This window comes from Pogona vitticeps, chromosome 2, assembly GCF_051106095.1.
Source record: "Pogona vitticeps strain Pit_001003342236 chromosome 2, PviZW2.1, whole genome shotgun sequence".
In the NCBI taxonomy this organism is placed as follows: domain Eukaryota; kingdom Metazoa; phylum Chordata; class Lepidosauria; order Squamata; family Agamidae; genus Pogona; species Pogona vitticeps.
The window spans coordinates 178,061,546-178,081,846 of record NC_135784.1 but is presented as its reverse complement, the minus strand read 5'-3'; the positions used below and the strand labels follow the sequence as shown (position 1 = coordinate 178,081,846).

Sequence of the window (20,301 nt, the reverse complement as noted above, 5' to 3'; positions counted from 1 at the left end):
AAGCACAAAGCAAAGATAATTAGATGATCTCATGTTCTAAATTTCAAATCAGTACTTTGGTTAGAGCAGCTCAAACGATGCTTCAAAATTTCAGCAAGGACAATCTCTCTCTCTCTCTCTCTCTCTCTCATACACACACACACACACACACAGAGAGAGAGAGAGAGAGAGAGAGAGAGAGAGAGATGAAATTAATCCACTTTAACAGTGATTAACTTTGACTGAATTACATTTGTCTGAAATGCCTACAGGCAACAGTGAAAGCAGAAAGGCACAAACAGGTACTGAGCACCAGAAATACATCACAGTGTTCCAGAAAAAAAAAATCACAGAATTCTGCATTCTCATTAAACAACACAGGGATTCTGCTAATGTGTCTTGTCCATATTCACTCCTCTTTATAGGTGCCTGTAGTTGAAGAGGAACATGAACTTCAGTTACCTAGACATCCTTTTTTTTTTTTTTTTTTTTTTTTTTTTGGTGAACACTTCCCATTCTAGGTTCATATTTTTACAGCCTTTACTGTTTTTTCCCCTTTGAAACAAACTCTTCTGCTGTTCAGAAAAAATGGTATGTATGAGCACATAACTTTTAGAAGAACCCTACAGAGCATGATGTGAAATGATACCACTTTTAAGAACAGTAAATTATTCAACCCTCACCACTGAAGACTAGGGAGAGGTAGATCTAGGTTACTCGTAAACTTTATAAATAATAATGATAATAATAATTACGATGTACCATCAAATCAATTCTGATTAATGGCAAACCTTTTTAGGGTTTTTCAGGTAGAGAATACTCAGAAGTGGTGGATCATTCCTTTCTTACAGGGGTGTCCTGGAACTGTGCAGCTTGCCCAAACCCACACAGGCTGGCTCTACTCACAGGAAGCACAGAGGGGAAGCAAACTGCCAACTTCTGGCTCTACAGCCAGATACCTAAACCACTAAACTATCCAGCTAGCTAACTTTATAAATAGTTTTTCCAAAATAGCTCTTAGGTAGTGGGAGAATCAGAGATTGGGAAAATGGTTTTTCTTTTAAGCAGGAAAGCATCTGTCATGGATAATTTTGGAGGTTTGGAGACGTCAGTTTCTAAAGATTATTCCTACATCCAAAGGAAAAAAAGCAACACCCTGCATTTCTGAGACTTTCTCTTTGCTCTAAAATGCAGGCAGGGGACTGCACATCATGTAATTCTCCTCTAAAAAATCCAAATATTCCCTTCTTGCATACAGAAAATTAGCACATTAGGGTGATTCTGAAATAGCTGCCTAAAGGTATGGTTACACTATGAAATGAAAGGGGAGACAGTTTGAAATAGGTTTAAAGACACATGGTAGTCATGTGGTTTTTGGGTTGATGTGTCCATCCTCTTGGGAAACCCTTTAATGACTTTTAAAACTGTGTTATATATCGGTTGAGGGAACTACATGGGCTTTTAGAATAACTGCATTTGAGGCTTTGTTCTGTGCCCATCTGTCCTCACACTGGCTGCCTCTCATAGCCACTAGATGTTGCTGCTGTGACATTTTTGATTGCTTGATTGCTTGATTGCAATCTGACATAGCACTAGTTCAGTATGACAGATAGAAACATTTTAAAAACAGATCAGAGTCCAAGCTCTCCCTGCAGCCCTACACACATGCAGGGAGACTTACAACTGGCAGATGACAAGGGTGGCTAAACAGAAGACACACCAGAAAAATTTACAAGATTGGCAGCTTTTCGACTTGTTAAAGAGATAGTGCTTTCCCCCACACAACTTTTCTCTCTCTGCTGGCTTCCTTTTCATATTGGACTACAAGGTTTTTCTGCAGCCCAATACCCATGATCCTCGCATCTATTACTTGACAAATTCCCACAGACACAATTTACACCCACAGAGGCATTTCAATATGCCAAAATAATTCAAAATAAAATTATATCGCAAGCAATTTAAAATAAATGGCCCTCTTGCAGCTGAGTAAAATACCTTCCTTTCCAACCAAAAAAAAAAAACAACCAACCCAAAAAACATGTTGCTTGGGCAAAATAAAAAATAAAAAAAAGTGTTGTGGAGTCAGAATTTTTAAAAATTGATTTCAGACATGCTAAACCCAATTCAAACCCAGTTTCCCCCACCCACCCACACACATGTAATCAAGCCCTTGGATGGCTATTGTTCTGACTTTCCCTGGATAAAAGCAGTTTTTCCAGCCCTATCTGGAGATGCCAAGGATTGAACTCAGTACCTTTGTAATGCAAACCATGTACGGAGCTGCTGTGGCATCGCTCTCTGATGGGAGTGCCATATCATAACCAAAGCTTGTCTTTGGAGCCTCAATATTGCAAACTAACTTGAAAACACACAGACAACACCTTTGTAAGGTTGCCAAGCAAGGGCTGCAGTCCAGTCATGAGTGGCAGCCCCCCCTCCCAAAGCAAATAAATAAAAAGAAGGCACTTGGTTGCCTGACATGGAATAGCAAATGGACAGTCCCATTATTTTGGCATCTGAGAAAGATAATCTTACAACAGCCCCTCCTACTTCTCAGCAGGAATCCTTTCATGACACTGATCGATTTTGCTGCCTGAGATGGCTGCCTCACTCTTCCAAATGGCAGCGCCAGCCCTGAAACCGTGAGCCAGCCGTGGTGAGACTTACATTTGCTCTTGGCAACAGGGGCACTCAATAATAACAATATATTGTTTTCTTCTGTATCTGGCATCCACAAGGTGGTTGCTGTGACTGGACTGCAGGAGCATTAGAAATGTATAGCGTAGCATCTAGGAGTGTGAACTGTGAAATCCCTGGCCCAACGCTCACCAAGCAGCCCTAGGCAAGCTGTCTTCTCTTGGCCCAGCCGCCTTCCCCTCTGCATTGAACAGCGGGGGCCAGCTGCTTTGTGCACTATCTTCAGGCCCAAGACTGAGGGTGCAAGGACATTGCAGAGAAAATACACTTTGATCTGCTGTGATCCTCAGTATTTCAAATCAGGTGCCTGCTGGTTTCCACTGGTGAAACCATCCAGATGACAAACAACTATCATTTTGCAGGAGTCAGCAGGGGCAGAGCAGAGAAAGCTTTCTGCAGTTCAGATGTATACCACATAAGGAACCTCAACGTAGACCTGATAGTTCTCAAAATCTGGAAACTTGCATTGTATGTCCTTTCAAACTGTGTGATGACACAATGCCACATTCACAGACTTGTATGCAAGGTCCAAGTCATGATGTCCAACCCTCAGAAATTTCCCCAATGTTCTTTCCTTTCTTCTTAAAAGAAAGACAATTAAGGGGGGAAAGGTGACATCATTGCATATGATGCCTTCTGAATGTTACCCGTAGGTGTAGTCCATTGGGAAGCACCTAATATCTTTAAGCCATTGATTGCTCCAGTGAAGTATATCCTCTTGGTGATCCTACACCTCCATTGTTGCAAGACCAGCACAGCCACAAGTATCTGGATCCCCAGGATCAGAAGAGCTTCAGATCTCATACTTTGTACCAGAGACTATGGCCAAGGCTAGCAGGACGAGAACACCTAAATTGGTTGGCTGGAGTCTCCAGCAGGATGAGTACAGTTCTACCTCTACTGGATAATGGTCGCTAACCTCCAAAGCCTGAAAGAGTGGAAGGAGAAAGAGAGAGAGAGAGAGAGAAAGAGAGTGTTAGGAAATGACAAAGAGTCTGGTTTCCATCCTCTGCTCACAGAGTATATAGTATAAGATAATATAAATATGGTATGAAAACAGTCCTAATCAATGATCTCAATTTGTTTTGAGTGTCATCCCTTTGACCTTGACAGGTCTGTTTATTTATTGTATTAAGTCTTTTGCAAGCACCTCACATTTATTTTATAATGAAAAGAAGGACTTAAGTTCATTAAACAAACAAATTGAGTCATTCTTCAAAGGAAAATGACTGTGCATGTATAAACTGGGAGTGGCAAGAAGCCCTCAGTACCTCTGCCTCCGAAAGTCCAAATTCCTTGGGGAAATCAAAGGCTTGAGCTGAACCAGGTACAATGGCATCCAGGCACCGCTCACCATGCACCACAATCCTGTTTAGGGATGAGGAAACATAAAACAGGGGTGATAGCAAAGTGGATCATGCATGTTTCCCCCAAAGCCACGCCTGGGTTCCTAGATCTCATGACACCGTGACATAGGTAATTTTAGATGCTACATGGGCCAGTGATGAGTATCTGGTCTTCCCAGGTATCACAGGCGATGACTCCCATCATCGTCAGAAATAGACAGGTGCATTATACTTGATTAAACCATTGATTTATCTTACCCAGCATTGTTGACACTGATTGGCAGCTGCTCTCCAAGATTTCCAAGCAAGAATCTTTACCACTTATGGCTAGAGGTGCTGGGAATTGGAGCTAAGACATTCAACATGTAGAGAGGAGGCTCTGCCAATGAGTCGTAGCCCTTAACATTGGCCATACTGGCCAGCCTTCTAAGAGTTGTCATCCAAAATGCATGGAGGACTCAAAGTTTTCCTTTTTTGCATAGACTTAATAGGCATACTGTACCCCTTCTTTGGAAGCAAGCTAGCCCTGATGCATTTGGGAGCCCCCCCCTCTCATGACACGAGTAAGGCCCTGGACCTCTGCCCCAAAGTCTTGCATTGGCAGATTCATGATCCTACCTGTCATAGGCACAGCGGGTGTTCTCTCGAACAGTCGTGTCAGCTTTGTCCCCAATGAGCCAATGAAAGCCAGGTTTCTGACGCAGCCGGATATTTCCCCATCGTTTTTTGGCCACATAGCCACAATCAGCATTAAAATCGCCCAAGAAAATCATGTCCTGTGGGGTGAGCAGTGGAAGTCCATTAGGTGTTCTATACATGAGCAATAAGATCGGTGGGTTATTCCACAGGTCATAGGAAAGTTATACCAGGTATGTGTCAGGGTCAGACAAACACATTTTTTTCCTCTCTGAAGAACTGCAAATTCCTTCCACTAACACATGCTCATTCACGTCAAGGTGTACAATGTTCAAAGGTAATCAAGCCACTTTACTATTGGAGGCAGTAAAAGGTAAAGGTTCCCCTTGACAATTTTTGTCCAGTCGTGTCCGACTCTAGGGGGCGGCGCTCATCCCGCTCTTCAAGCCATAGAGCCAGCGTTTGTCCGAAGACAATCTTTCCGTGGTCACATGGCCAGTGTGATTTAGACACGGAACGCTGTTTACCTTCCCACCGAGATGGTACCTATTTATCTACTCGCATTTGCATGCTTTCGAACCGCTAGGTTGGCGGGAGCTGGGACAAGCGACGGGCACCCACTCCGTCACGTGGATTCGATCTTATGACTGCTTGGTCTTCTGACCCTGCAGCACAGGCTTCTGCGGCATGTCTCAAATACCTCTTACTTTCCTGCTTCCCACCAAGCGCAATAATAACAGTGTAAATAGTGAACAGCTTACTACCCTTTCATGACACTCCAAATCTGCTGCCTTAGGGCCGTTCTGCTGCCTGATCCTCACCCAGACACTAGCCAGTAATCCCTTGAGGAGCTCTGAAGGTGCAGCAGGAATGACTTCATTTTCAGACATCATTGGCAGTGGCAGACTGCTACTAATTAAAGAGTCCCTTTCTTGATTTTGAGGTGTGTGTGACTCGTGTGCAACAAGATGAAGTTATACAGACCTGAAATCAAGAAAAGAACTCTTTAATTAGCAGCAGTTTGCTGTTGCTGGTGATGTCGCTCCCTCTTAGCCACTGGAACTCTGCAAGAGGATGCTGGACATTGTTGTTACATAATGAATTATATATTTAGTATTTTTATTCTGCTTTTTGGATATTCAAAAGGCTTCATCTCCATTATCTTCTAGTTCTTGCAAGAATCCTGCAGCACTGGTCTATATTATTACTCATATTGTTGACAGAATACCTGGAGTTGAGAGCTAATGACTTATCTAAAGCCATGTAGTTAACTGGTTACAGACATGAGATGGAACTGCTAGCCCCAGTAATTCAAGTAACAACCTTCAGACTGGATTACTGTAATATGTTTTATGCTACTCTAAAGCACTCAGTTGGACATCTATGCTGCTGCCAGTACTTTAACCAGAATGGGTTGTATATATCACAAAATGATCTGGCACTGTTCCACCTGCATTGCTCATTTGTTAATTTTTGATCATAATAATCCATAACATTTCTCTTCCCCTGAAAAAGTTAACAACCTGAGACCTTGGTAGCTCAAGGACTACATTTTGTTCAATATATACCTTCAAATATACCTGAGTTAACCAACCCTGGAAGTCATGCTTTGTGTTCCTTTATCCTTAAGAACTGACAGGAGAAATGAGCTAATTATTCTCTTCAGCTTATTACCTCCTTTCATCACTCCGTGCCATACCTCGATGCCCCAGCGTGCGTGCACATTGAGGAAGACATCATAGAGAGCATCAATTTCAGTTTCGGCTTTCGAGGGCATTGTATGCTGTGGGATCAGCACCAGTTCTGGAAGCTCTTGAGGGAACAGAAGTGGAAAAAAATCACCACAAGGGTCATAAAAGCCTGGCTAGACTCAACACGACCTCATGGGTTTAAGAATAATTTAAGATGACTGAAACCACAGTTTGCTACAGGTTTGGTTTCACTAAACATAGGCCAACATCTGGTTGTGTAGTTAGGTCTGTGGAAGGGAGACAGAGGGATTTAAAGCCTTTTTTTTTTTTGCTAGCCACTAGCAAATATTTTAGCCATGCATCCACCTGATGTCTTGGTGCACACCTGAAAATCCAAGCAGGGGCTCATTAATTGCCCATAAGAATCCACCACAAATTACGCCATTTGCTTCTTGCAAGTGCTAACTGTGCATCAGGTTTCGGGGCATGGTTGATATGAACTACCTATGAACTACCATTCCTTGAATTCAGATATAAAGAGGACCATTTCTTAAAACCACCACCACCACCACCACTACCACCACCACCACCACAACAACAACAACAACAACAGTGCTTCTATAGTTTTCTCCTCTGCCATGCAAAAGAGGAAGAGAAAGGAATGGGGAGTCCAAGGCCAATGTGGTCTGTTCACAGGTAGAAAAACATGCTGAAACATATTCTTTTTCTTAATTAAAGGGGGAGAGGGAAATCTGGTGGTACTGTTGTTGTCATGTGTCGTCGTCTCCAACCTATGGCAGCCCCTATGAATGAGCAACCGCCCCAGTGTCTTGTCCTCAACAGCCTTGTTCAGCTCTTGACATTGTGGTTCTTTTAGGGAGTGGATCCATCTCTTATTTAGTTTTCTTCTTTTCTGGCTGTCTTCAGCCCTTCCCATACTGGGGTGTCTGTGTTTTCAATTCTGTGGAGTGCTTTGCTTATTTCTGCACATGTTTGTGTTTCTGGGACAGATGGGGGTTTGTCTGTTTCTCTGACCTTCACCAGTTTCACTTCCGCAAACTAAGTATGATGCCATACTTTGAGGGGAATATTGTTTGGTATGTGGGGCTTAGATCTCAATCTTGGTCTTATATTGAGTTTCTCAGGTGTGTTTCTGAGCCTCTGAGTGTCTCAGATTCCTTCCTGTACCTTCCCTCTGTGAAACAGCTATTTTGTTCGACCTTGTCGGATCAAATAAAAGGTTTGGCGTTTGGTGCTCGGAACTAACCCATGTTTTATAGGCAGTTTCTACAGTCTGTAACTTGTCCTTTATGACTAGACAGGCTCCCAGGGCAGCCATTTTGTGCCTTGCAAATGGTTGGGATCACTATGGTTTATTGAATGTTTAAACATATGGCAGCCTCTGGTGCAGAACACTGTGAAGGGGGTGCGTTAGGAATAGTATTTGAAATGGGGCTTCCTAGCAAAAAGTGTTGCTTCTCTCCTATCTGCAGATCCAGCCTGTCCTTTGGTACAAGTAGAGTCAGAAATCCTGACGTTCCCTGAGTGCTCACCTTTGGTGGGCAGACTGAAGCGCACAATGAAGGGCTCTCGTGCAAAGACATCAGGGCGGTCAGGATGGTTGTCTTCATATTTATAAGAATCCAGCATCCGTGTCTTCTTGTTCCTTTGGGAAAGGAAAGCCAGAGGTAAACAGAGAAGGATCTGACCTCTGGAAGGAACTGAACGTACGGCATTAACAACCAATGGGGGATGATGCTCCAAAGCTAATATCGGCTTCAAAGGAGAAAGGTTTCCCTTCAGCCTTCCAGCAACAGTGCAACAGGTAAAATTCTCTGCTTTTCCGCGTACTCTAATCCCTTTAATTTTCAGCCCCTCACATCAGCTTTTGCAATTTGCCTTTTAAAAAGCTTTGAATATTGGACAGCAAAGAGGATACTAATATTAGATATTTGTTGGTGGGTTTTTTTGCAGCAAACACATACCCAACATTTTCACGTCTTAGAATATATACAATAGGACCCCTTATCCGCGGGATCAGTATCTGCTGATTCACTCATTCACTGTTTGAAAATATTAAAAATATATTTTTAAAAAATCCTAGAAATATACATTTCTAAAGATGAAGTCACCAGAATGGGCCACTAGAGGTAGCAAGAGACAATGCTATATATAGTATTCACTATGATCAATCCCTTCACGGATTGCTGACTTGTCGTGGCGAAGGGGCTTGAGTAACTCAGGGAAGCTATGGGCTATGCCGTGCAGGGACACCCAAGACGGACAGGTCATAGTGGAGAGTTCTGACTAAACGTAATCCACCTGGAGTAGAAATTGGCAATGCCACTCCAGTATCTTTGCCAAGAACATCCCATGATCAGAAACAAAAGGCTAAAAGATATGACGCTGGAAGATGAGCCCCTCAGGTCGGAAGGCGTCCAACATGCTACTGAGGAAGAGTGGAGGACAAGTACAAGTAGCTCCAGAGCTAATGAAGTGGTTGGGCCAAAGCCGAAAGGACGCTCAGCTGTGGACGTGCCTGGTAGTGAAAGGAAAGTCCGATGCTGCAAAGAAAAATACTTCATAGGAACCTGGAATGTAAGATCTGTGAACCTTGGTAAGCTGGAGGTGGTCATACAGGAGATGGCAAGAATAAACATTGACATCCTGGGCGTCAGTGAACTAAAATGGACAGGAATGGACGAATTCAATTCAGATGATTATCATATCTACTATTTTGGGCAAGAATCCTGTAGAAGGAATGGAGTAGCCCTCATAGTCAACAAAAGAGTGGGAAAAGCTGTAATGGGATATAATCTCAAAATGATAGAATGATGTCAATACGAATCCAAGGCAGACCTTTCAACATCACAGTAATCCAAGTTTATGCTCCAACCACCAATGCTGAGGAGACTGAAACTGACCAGTTTTATGAAGATTTACAACACCTTCTAGAACTGACACCAAAGAAAGATGTTCTTCTCATTCTATGGGACTGGAATGCTAAAGTCGGGAGTCAAGAGATAAAAGGAACAACAAGAAATTTTGGCCTGGGAGTTCAAAATGAAGCAGGGCAAGGGCTAATAGTGTTTTGTCAAGAGAACAAGCTGGTCATCACAAACACTCTTTTCCAACAACACAAGAGGCGACTCTATATATGGAAATCACCAGATGGGCAATACCGAAATCAGATTGATTATATTCTCTGCAGCCAAAGATGGAGAAGCTCTATACAGTCAGCAAAAACAAGACCTGGAGCTGATTGTGGCTCTGATCATCAGCTTCTCATAGCATTTTGTGCAAAGATGGACATGATAAAGAACAAAAATGGTAGGGACCTAACAGAAGCAGAAGACATCAGGAAGAGGTGACAAGAATACACAGAGGAATTATACCAGAAAGATTTGGATATCCCAGACGACCCAGATAATGTAGTTGCTGACCTTGAGCCAGACATCCTGGAGAGTGAAGTCAAGTGGGCCTTAGAAAGCTTGGCTAACAACAAGGCCAGTGGAGGTGATGGCATTCCAGTTGAACTATTTAAAATCTTAAAAGATGATGCTGTTAAGGTGCTACATTCAATATGCCAGCAAGTTTGGAAAACTCAACAGTGGCCAGAGGACTGGAAAAGATCAGTCTACATCCCAATTCCAAAGAAGGGCAGTGCCAAAGAATGCTCCAACTACCGTACAATTGCACTCATTTCACACGCTAGCAAGGTTATGCTCAAAATCCTCCAAGGTAGGCTTCAGCAGTATGTGGACCGAGAACTCCCAGAAGTACAAGCTGGATTCTGAAGGGACAGAGGAACCAGAGACCAACTTGCTAACCTGCGCTGAATTATAGAGAAAGCCAGAGAGTTCCAGAAAAACATCTACTTCTGCTTCATCGACTATGCAAGAGCCTTTGACTGTGTGCACCACAGCAAACTACGGCAAGTCCTTAAAGAAATGGGAGTGCCTCCCCACCTTATCTATCTCCTGAGAAACCTATACGTGGGACAGGAAGCAACAGTTAGAACTGGATATGGAACAAATGATTGGTTCAAAATTGGGAAGGGATTACGACAAGGTTGTATATTGTCTCCCTGCTTATTTAACTTATATGCAGAATACATCATGCGAAAGGCTGGACTGGAGGAATCCCAAACTGGAATTAAGATTGCCGGAAGAAATATCAACAACCTCCGATATGCAGATGATACCACTCTGATGGCAGAAAGTGAAGAGGAATTAAGGAACCTTGTAATGAGGGTGAAAGAGGAGAGTGCAAAAAACGGTCTGAAGCTCAACATCAAAAAAAACCTAAGATCATGGCCACTGGTCCCATCACCTCCTGGCAAATAGAAGGGGAAGATATGGAGGCAGTGACAGATTTTACTGCAGATGGAAACAGCAGCCATGAAATTAAAAGACACCTGCCTCTTGGGAGGAAAGCGATGGCAAACCTTGACAGCATCCTAAAAAGCAGAGACATCATATTGCCAACAAAAGTCCGCATAGTCAAAGCTATGGTTTTCCCTGTAGTGACGTATGGAAGTGAGAGCTGGACCATAAAGAAAGCTGACTGCCGAAGAATTGATGCTTTTGAACTGTGGTGCTGGAGGAGACTCTTGAGAGTCCCCTGGACTGCAAGGAGAACAAACCTATCAATTCTAAAGGAAATCAACCCTGAGTGCTCACTGGAAGGACAGATCCTGAAGCTGAGGCTCCAATACTTTGGCCATCTCATGAGAAGAGAAGAATCCTTGGAAAAGACCTTGATGTTAGGAAAGTGTGAAGGCAAGAGGAGAAGGGGACGACAGAGGACGAGATGGTTGGACAGTGTCATCGAAGCAACCAATATGAATTTGACCCAACTCCGGGAGGCAGTGGAAGACAGGAGGGCCTGGCGTGCTCTGGTCCATGGGGTCATGAAGAGTCGGACACGACTGAACAACTAAACAACGATGATCATAGTGTTCACTATCTTCCATGTTTTTCAGTATCTGTGGGAGTTGGAACCAATCTCCCACAAATATAAGGGTCCTACTGTATTCCTTCAGTAATGTGCTGTCAGTTTCACTTTTTTAGGTGGCTCATGAGCAAGAAAGAAAGAAAGAAAGAAAGAAAGAAAGAAAGAAAGAAAGAAAGAAAGAAAGAAAGAAAGAAAGAAAGAAAGAAAGAAAGAAAGAAAGAAAGAAAGAAACCCAAAACCAAGGGTAGGTAATATTTGTATTCGCCCCCTAAAATCTCAAAAACAGGGCAGGTTTTAAGTGCTATTTTTAGAGACTTCAAGCAGTTTGTAATAAGGCCAAAATGCTGATGCAGTATCTTATGTTTCCCTCTTCTGGAGGAATTGTGTAAATCCTTTTCCCAGGGAGAGTTATAGGAAGGATGCAGGCATGAAGGAAGTGAAAGTTAAGGAATCCATAAAGCGAGGAAGTAATGGGATAGTCTTTATTCTAGAAGGAAGAAAGAGGAGAATGGTATTGCTTGAGTGTGATTGTGCTATCTGTTGAATATTGACTACAGAATTCAGGCATTACATAGATCAGGAGTCTCCAAACTACGGCCCATGAGCCACATCTGGCCTGCCTTGTCTTTTTATCCAGCCTGGGCATAGGAAGAGGAGGGAAGGGGGACCCAAAGACAGTGGGGGTCAGGAATCACTTGTGTCCCCTTTCCCTCCTCTTTCAATGCCTAAGTGGGGATAGGAAGAGGAGCAAAGCCTGATCTAAGCAATCCTCCACCCCTGCTGTCCTTGCTTGAGTCTCCCTTCCCTCCTTCAGCCCTCAAAAATGTGTAAAATATATGATGTGGCCCTCACACAGAGAAGTTTGGAGACCTCTGATGTAGATTGTGGTAGCAGAACACGGTGATACGAAGTGCCTGACAGTGATTGCCCCACAGGCTTCAGCAAGGACTCCCTTGGCGCTAGGGGGGAAGCTCTGGCCTTCCAGATACTATTATACTACAAACCTCATCACTTCTCTGACTCTTGGCTATGCTGGCTAGAGCTGATGGGAATTGGAGTCCATCCGCTTCTGGACAGTTGTATGTTCCCCATTCCAGGGAATAGGGCACAAATCAATTCACATGGTGTCTAAAACATAAGAACTGCTTCCTCATTTTTTTGCAGTCATTCTGATCATGATGATACATGTGGTTGGTTCTTCGTTGCATCACTCTCTACATCGAGGGTAGTAGTGGGGGGATTCCAAGAGCTAAATGTAAATCACAAGCACAGTTTGCTGCACCTGGAAGTTGCCATTTCTCAGGATACAAAAATTAAAATATCGGTAACTGGTAGAGAAACTCCACAGCAGGAAAAGCAAAATTACAATCGCCTAGTGTTAGTTTTATTATTAATTTGTATAGTATTCTGCTGAAACTTGTTTACTCGTTCAGTTTTCACATATAAGGTGCCAATAGCAGAACATATGCATTAAATACTATTATAAATGTAGGGCCAGCCTTACTACCAGGCAGAGTGAAGGAGTTTCATACCACTTTTAAGAAAGTCTTTCAAACATCAAGTAGGGCAGGAGTGAGAGCTCACATGGCTTGTAAGCTACAGCTCATGGAACCCCCCAGGGGGCTCAAATCACCCCAAAAATGTTGGTGGAAAAAAGGAGGGATTTGGCCCTCCAGAAGTTTCCAGGGAATGCAATGATCCTATAAACAAAGCTCACCCCCTCCACACCTTGTTTTGGAGGGAAATGTTCTTTTTGAAAAATGGAAATAAACATCTGCTCGTTCCTGGATTTGTTGGGAGCAGGGGCATTCCTCAGAGTGGTATAAACCAGAGTCATCCACCCCAAATTAGGAAAGCAGGTAGCAAAGCTGTGATATGGATGAGACTGACTGTTAATTAAAATAAACGATAATGTGCAGGTAATACGATGTCTTTGTTTTAAATGAAGTAAGGTGTGATATGGTTTCTGGGCAGTCTACCCCCCCCCCACAACACTTTCAGCCCCTGCTCTCCTAAATGCAGGGTGTTTGTAATATCACTGACCTATTTATAGTATTCATATCTGAGATGTTATACCACAGTGATTTGAGAACTAATGAGCAGCATATAAAGGCTAGTCAATGGGAGCAATAGCTAAAATAAGGGGGAAAGAGGGAGCACTCACCTGTACACAAAAACATAGCGTTCTTGATAGTTACTGCGGCCCAGCAGAGGGCTGGTGAGGTAGCTATAAGCATCATAATCCCCCTCAAACCTGACAGGAGAAGAGACCATTCAAATTAATTCAATTAACTTCATTTGAAAGGGAAATGAATATATATAAGGACAGATCGGGCTCAATATGGTTGCTTAAGGTCGAGGAGAGGTCTAGTATGCCATGGTGTGATCCTTGCAGCCATATGGTATATGCACCTCAAGTGACCCTATTTGGCCTACCTCTCTTAATATAACAATGAAAACAACAACAAAACACCTTCTTTGCCCTCTCCTCTCTCTTCCTCTTTTTTGGGAGGAAGCTTTCAATTATTTTAATTTTTTTCTGAAAGGTTTAGCACATCAGCACTTTCCTAATAGTCTTTTACAGAAACATTTTCTTCCTTACCCTGCCCCTCCGACAGAGGGGAAGAAGAAATTAGAAGGAACCTTGCTGTTGATTTCCATTGCTTTCATTCATTACAATGAGGTTTGAGCAGGAGGATAGCCAGTGCCCCTTGGTTGCTGTTTTTGTTGATGCTCCCCCACATGTGTCCATTTCACTTGTTTTCCAGCTCAGTCACTAAAAACGTCTGGGTCAGCTCCACTCGGCTCTCATAGGGAGCCGTCCAACTTCTGTCCTAATGATCTACCTTTCCCATTATGACATGCACACTTTTCAAATTCCTACTCACCCTTTACTAAGGGTGTGACTACACTGTTGAAATAAATTGGGAGCTGGTTTGGGATTTTTAGAAATTGATTTAATGTCACCTCGTCTTTGTCTCAGCATGTGTGTTGTGATGAGATAACTTGATGTCTGACTGTATTTCTGTGTGGTATGTCAGTCTACCACAATCATTGTATTTATACTCAACGTAGCACTTTGGCCCTCCAAGTCCCGATTTTTCCTCTGCCTCTTTAAGAGTCATCATGTACGAAAGTTGTTATTGTTCTTCTGTATGGCCATTGTGTTGTGCTGTGTTTGTCCTTGTGTAGAGAATTCTTTACCAGTGCTCTAAATTGCCTTTTTAAATACAGTATTTTCCCCCCTAGGTAGTTCGAACCTGGGACCAAAAAATTCATGGACACAATTTAATCTGACGCAGGCAGTCACACGTGCTAAAACAAATTTAAAAAAAAAACAACACCAGCATGTACACAAACGCCACATGGGTGTTTAAAACACACTCTTAGATATACATCATGAAGTTGGAGATTTTTAACTGGATTTCAAGCATATGCAACTCAACACAAAAACAGGAGTACTATAATGTGTAGTTGGGGCCCTGAGAGAGATTTTAGGTGAGGTGAAAAGACAGCGAACTGCTGAAGGCGAATGATTTGTCAGTTAACAAAATAACTGACAAATCAACAGTTCGCTGTTGATTTGTCAGTTACTTTGTTACTACTATACACTGTATGCCAAGTCTCGGGCTGTGGGATGTTTGGCCAGCAAAATGTCTTGGGTCAGCCTTGTCTTTGCAAGACGGTCCCTTTGTCAGGGGTCGCGTTTCTCCCACATTCCTCACACTCACCGATTCAGGGCATCCACCAGGGCAGGAACTGCCTTTCCTTTCGCATCCATGACCTCTTGCAGGACAGCGATATCGCAACGAGACAGGATCTGTGGAGTGCATAGAAAGAGAAAGAAGCAGGCAGAGGGGCCTTCGTTGTGCATCTGGACCCGTTTTGTTTTCCTTTCAGATTTCTCCTCCCAGTGGAAGCCACCCACAGGCCTTTGCATTGCCAGAAGGTCAGGATAGATGATGGAGGCAGACACCTAAAAGGCCTTTTAAAATGCAGCTTCGGCTCACTTGGGCTGAGGGTGAAGAGAGTTTGGTGGGGAACTAATTTCAACAGGACAGTTGGTGAAAAGGGAGGGAAGTGTTGCTGATACTTCCTTCACCTGCTATTCTGCCCTGGGAAGGGAGTTTTATTTAAACCCCAAACCACAAAGATCAGAAGAAGAGTCAGAAAGCCTTCATTTTAATCCCTATCACAGCACACGGCATAGAGAGGTTTAAGCCTTTCCCTCCAGTGTGCTGGAAAGGACTAAAAAGTGTGCCACGGGGTGGCAGGAAAATGCCACGAGCCAGACTGGGGAGCCTCCCAGGCCACATGAGGCTGGCCCTCCCTGCCCTGTTTACACTCTGGCACCAGAAATAAAGCCAAGCGGGGGAGGGGGGAGAGAAAGGAGGAGGTGTAGAATTCTTAACCTTCACATGTTTCTCCCTGCGAATTCTGTCTTCTTCTCTTTTGCCAGAAAAAGTATCCATTCAGGAGGGAAAAGTACAAAACTAACTGCGCGTTGGTTTTCAACCGGTGGCACTGAGAATCCTTGGCCTGAAATCATACCTTCTGCTCTTAAGCAGTCCTGTCTATTTCTTCCACAGGCATTAGAGGAGAAGTGAGGAACTTTGGGGCTTCTGGATACTTTTGGCCTACAGTTCCCATCAACCTCACTTGAGAGATAAGCCTTAAACCTCACTGAGCCTGACCAATGGTAAGAGATCGACTGACTGCCTCCCCCAACCCAAGAGGCTGGAGGTCCAAAGGTTTCCTCCTCCTGTTTTTCAGGTTGTCTGTTGACATCGTTCGCTTGATAGGAGCAGCTCTGCTGTGTTCAGGAAGGATCCCTACAGCAATCAGGTTTTGCTGGGGAACGAAAGTCTCTTCCCTCTTCCTTTTCTTCCACTCCCTGTAGACCCAGCTTGTCCACAGATCTGACACTCTACCTTGACAAGAACGTCCATGACGTTGGCTTTTTCGGCTTTCCCTTGGGCAAAACGCTGAGTGTTGAAGGCGCAGATCCGGACAGGGGCTCCGGCAGGGCACAGCAGCCACAGCAGCAAGATGGGCAGAAGGTGGGAGAAGGGCACCATCCTGAGGACTCCTGTTCGATTCTTTCCACAAATATATTCTAGGCAAATTAATAAAAGAGAGAAAAATGGTTACTCAGGTTGATTTGGGAGCTGGTGGTGGTGGGAAAAAGGCATATGAACTGTTTGCAACAATGGACACCCAGAGTGAGACCTCTGGGCTAGGCTAAATATACAGAGAAGTCCTTCTAAATAAAGACGGGCACAAACTGAAGAGCAGAAAAAAGCATGATGGTTAAAATCAGTGAAAAGCATGATGGTTAATACTCCATGTGCCAACAGTCCTCAGTAAATTTCGGGTGGAGCATCACTGGCATTTTCCCTTTCAACCTGAGTTAGTAGCTTCAGGATGTGTGCGGAAAATAAGTCCATTTTCTTCAGGACAATGAGTGTAGGGAGACAGTTAACCTCTTCATTCTGCATGTGGCCCTTTGCCGCATTTTCCAATAAAAATAAAAATAAAATAAAATTATGTAATGAAGTGTGGGAACACATTTGATTTAATGTATACTGTAGTTTGATCTGAAAAGCCCTGAGAACCTCTGTTCAGCTGTAGGCCTCAGAATACATTTCTCTCATCCCTAACAAACTGGCTGACTATAGTGGAGGAGATATTTGAATTTAGCTTTGTGGGAAATTGAAATGGCAGACAGATATCACACCTCTAACCCCGTGGAGTGTGAAGCATACCTTCTGCAGTTAGGTAAACCTTCCAGGGCTTACTAACAGAGCAAAGGGACACTTGGGCCCAGATCCCTTCAAACATGGAGCCATTCCTGCTGATCTTAAGGACTGGAAAGAGTGACTTGGAAAATGTGCATCTCAGATATGGTAGGGATGGTAAACCTCTAGCCTTCCAACACATTTCTGACCTCTCCTTTCCATAGCCTCTTATCATGCTGGCTGGGGGTTCTGTAAGAAGGACACTTCCCTCTCAGTTACAGTAAATAAATATAACTTTTGAAATGCAATTTTTTTTTAAAAAAGCCTTTAATTAAAAAACAACAACACACACACACTTTTGGTTCCCATTTAAAGGGCCACCCTACCTGCACAGATCGGTCTGTAATTCAGGACTGCAACCGTGAAACCAGTGGGTGTTATTTCAAAGAGGAACTACATATCTAAAGAGCAAGCACTGCATTTTTTTTAAGGAACCAAGGAACAGAAATCACCAGACGATGACCAGCAACATATGAAAGAAAGCTTAATAACAGCACCGGGGACAGAGTCTCCAAGTGTACCCACAGCACCCGTTGAAATCGCACCAGACGTTCAACAAGTCGCTGCGCTGATGATCAGAAACGACCCCCCCCCCGGATATATTTTCTTCACCAAGCTCGATCACCCGCCCAGTTAGTTGATTAGGGTGTGGGTGGGCGTGGGTGCGTGCGTGTGCGCGCCTGAGTGCGTATCGGATAGTTGCCAAAATCTATTGATAGAACAACCTTCCAATTAAATCCAAGAACTTTGGCAGCCCTGTCCTGTTTACTCAGAAGGAAGCCTGCTTGAATTCAGGGAGGCTCCTACTCCGATCCTAGCCATGTTTATGTGGGCATTACTGCAGGATGTACTTCGGACCGTTATTCAACCTGCCGGGAGAAAACGAGGAGGGGCGTCCTTGATCCACAGAAACGCTGCTTCAGAGACCCCCACCCCCCACCCCGGCCCCTGGCTACTCACAGGCTGCGGGCTCCGGGAGAAAGATCGGGACGGATCCTGGCCGGTGACTCGGGTCTGCCATGACACACCAGACAGAGACAGCAACAAGGAAAGGGCGCTCGCGCTCTGTGTCCCCCCCCCCGGTTTTTTTTCGTGTTTTTTTCCAGTCGCCTCCTTCCGTGTTTTCCACTTCCCTCTGCAGGACGCCCCAGCACCGCGTCCCGAAGAGACCCGAGGCTTCTTCCCGGCTACTTCTGCTGCTGCTGCTGCTGGACTGGAAGATCGAAACTCAGCCGCCCGCCCACGACTTGTAGGGGAAACCGGAGAGGTGCCATGCAGGGCCCTGATCCCCCGATAAGGCTCCGAGCCAGCCACCCAGTCTAGCCCGTGGTGGGTGAAGCCTTCCTGAGCTTGTGCAGAAAGAGCATCAGGGTCAGCGGTGATAAGGCTTATTTATTTAAACATTTCTTTCCTTCACATACTTTTACCCCGCATTTCGCATTTTTTTTCTTTAAAAAAAGGACCCAAAGTGGCTTGCATCAAGTAGAAGACGATGTTTAAAAGCTAAAAACAGGAAGTATACAAATAATACGAAAGACTCGAGTGCCACACTAAAACGGTAAACAAAAGCAACACCAACACACATGCGAAGCAACAAGGCACAGCAATCCATTAAAAAAAACAACTAGTCAGTAATCACTAAAGCAAAGACTTCCTGAGGAGAAAGGTTAGCTCAAGTAATTTGTGGAGCAGCAAATGCCCCCTTCTCTCCCCCCCCCCTTGTGAGTCGCGATGCGTGTTACCTAAAGCCAGGCCAGTTATTTTGTGAGATACCCACTACCACCCGCACATCTCCTCAGTCGTAGCAGTAAAAGCACAATAAGCCTTAGTAAGGAGCTAACAAGCCGATACAGTATTTCTTGACAGTTAAAATCTACTGCCTGAAGCAGCTGCCCCACCTTGCTTCAAGGGAGGTATGGTTTCAATGTACCTGCCTGACACCCCCACAACACAGACACACACGAGCGAGCCAGACATGTCCCGCTATTCTACCGCCAGGATTATGGGCCACATCTTGCTAGGATGAAACTGTCACTACAACCAAGGAGCAAAATTTCCTACCAAACATAACAACATATACACAGAGAGGAGTGCTGTTCCATGCATGTCTTCTGGGAAACTGCTCAGCCCTACCCACAGGCAGGTTGAGGCAGAGTCTGACTTTATGAAGCAGCGCCTCCACGTGGGAGATGCGCTCAATGCTCCATGCATATAGTCCACATGTGGAAATGTCACCTCCTACGATGGATACCTCCAGGTATTTTCATGGGAGCATGAACTCAAATGCTAGCCCAAATGCATGGTCTAACGAGACAGGACCTTCATTAATATGTGTATTAAAATTTGGATTGGCTGCTGAAGCCTCCCAGCATTTATGATTTGTGCAGACATATTATGCTCATTTATCAGTCATGCTCCTATTCCTTACGGGCGGGCGGACGGACGGACGGACGGACGGATGGACGGACGGACGGACAGACAGACAGACAGACAGATAGACAGATAGAGTACATTGCATAAAAGAGGTATCTGGACCATTCCTGTCTTTGCACAGAATATCAGCACTCCCAAATTACATGGTTTTATCCTGAATATTTGCTCAGTCCTCTTAAGTCACCCATATGGTCCACTTAGCATCCAGCCTGTTATAGCAAACAGCAATATATAGGCTATACTTGTGGCATGTTGTATAATCCAATAAACCCAAAGTGAGTTATCCCATGCACCACAGAGCTTGATGGAGACAGGATAAAACTCATTTATACTCTGTCTCTCAGGCTGCCAGCCTACAGAAATTCTCAGGTTCATGGGAAGCTGCCAGAAGATACCAGCCGGCATTGGCTCACTGTATGTTTTTGTGCCAGATTCAAAGTGCTAATTTTAACTTATAAGGTCTTAAGTGGTTTGGGACTTTGGGACTTGTTGGAACATCTCTCTCTAAGATTTTCTACGCAGACCCCGAGGGAGGCCTAGAAAATGAGCATCAGGAACTGGGCCTTCTCGGCGATGGCCACAGCATTGTGGAACTCACTCCCTGTTGATGTATGCCAAGCTCCCCCTCCCCTTCTGTCCTTCAGGCATCAGGTCAAAATGATGTTATTCAAAGAGGAATTCCAGAATATCCTTCCCGTATGAGAGAATGAGAGAGTTCCTGACCTGTCTTGGGTTTTTGTATTTATTTATTTAGCTGTTGCCACC

General features: G+C 44.1%; 1 protein-coding gene across 1 annotated transcript; it reads right to left on the bottom strand.

The window, feature by feature from the left end:
• Positions 1-1,004: 1,004 nt before the first annotated feature.
• Positions 1,005-18,285, bottom strand: DNASE1L1 (deoxyribonuclease 1 like 1). Its single transcript, XM_072991421.2, has 9 exons — positions 18,064-18,285; positions 16,237-16,421; positions 15,037-15,125; positions 13,470-13,559; positions 7,903-8,015; positions 6,358-6,470; positions 4,641-4,798; positions 3,948-4,044; positions 1,005-3,604 (listed from the first exon to the last, which is right to left on the bottom strand). The coding sequence occupies exons 2-9, from the start codon at positions 16,381-16,383 to the stop codon at positions 3,470-3,472; spliced, it is 942 nt and encodes a 313-aa protein (XP_072847522.2). The 5' UTR covers positions 16,384-16,421; positions 18,064-18,285; the 3' UTR covers positions 1,005-3,469.
• Positions 18,286-20,301: the final 2,016 nt, after the last annotated feature.

Coding starts and splice junctions, on each gene's coding strand:
- DNASE1L1 (XM_072991421.2), bottom strand. CDS start 16,383: ATGGTGCCCTTCTCCCACCTTCTGCCCATCTTGCTGCTGTGGCTGCTG. Junction 6,471..7,902: donor CTTCAGTCTGCCCACCAAAG/GTGAGCACTCAG, acceptor TGTTCCCTCAAG/AGCTTCCAGAACTGGTGCTG. Junction 4,799..6,357: donor ACGCACGCTGGGGCATCGAG/GTATGGCACGGA, acceptor CTCACCCCACAG/GACATGATTTTCTTGGGCGA.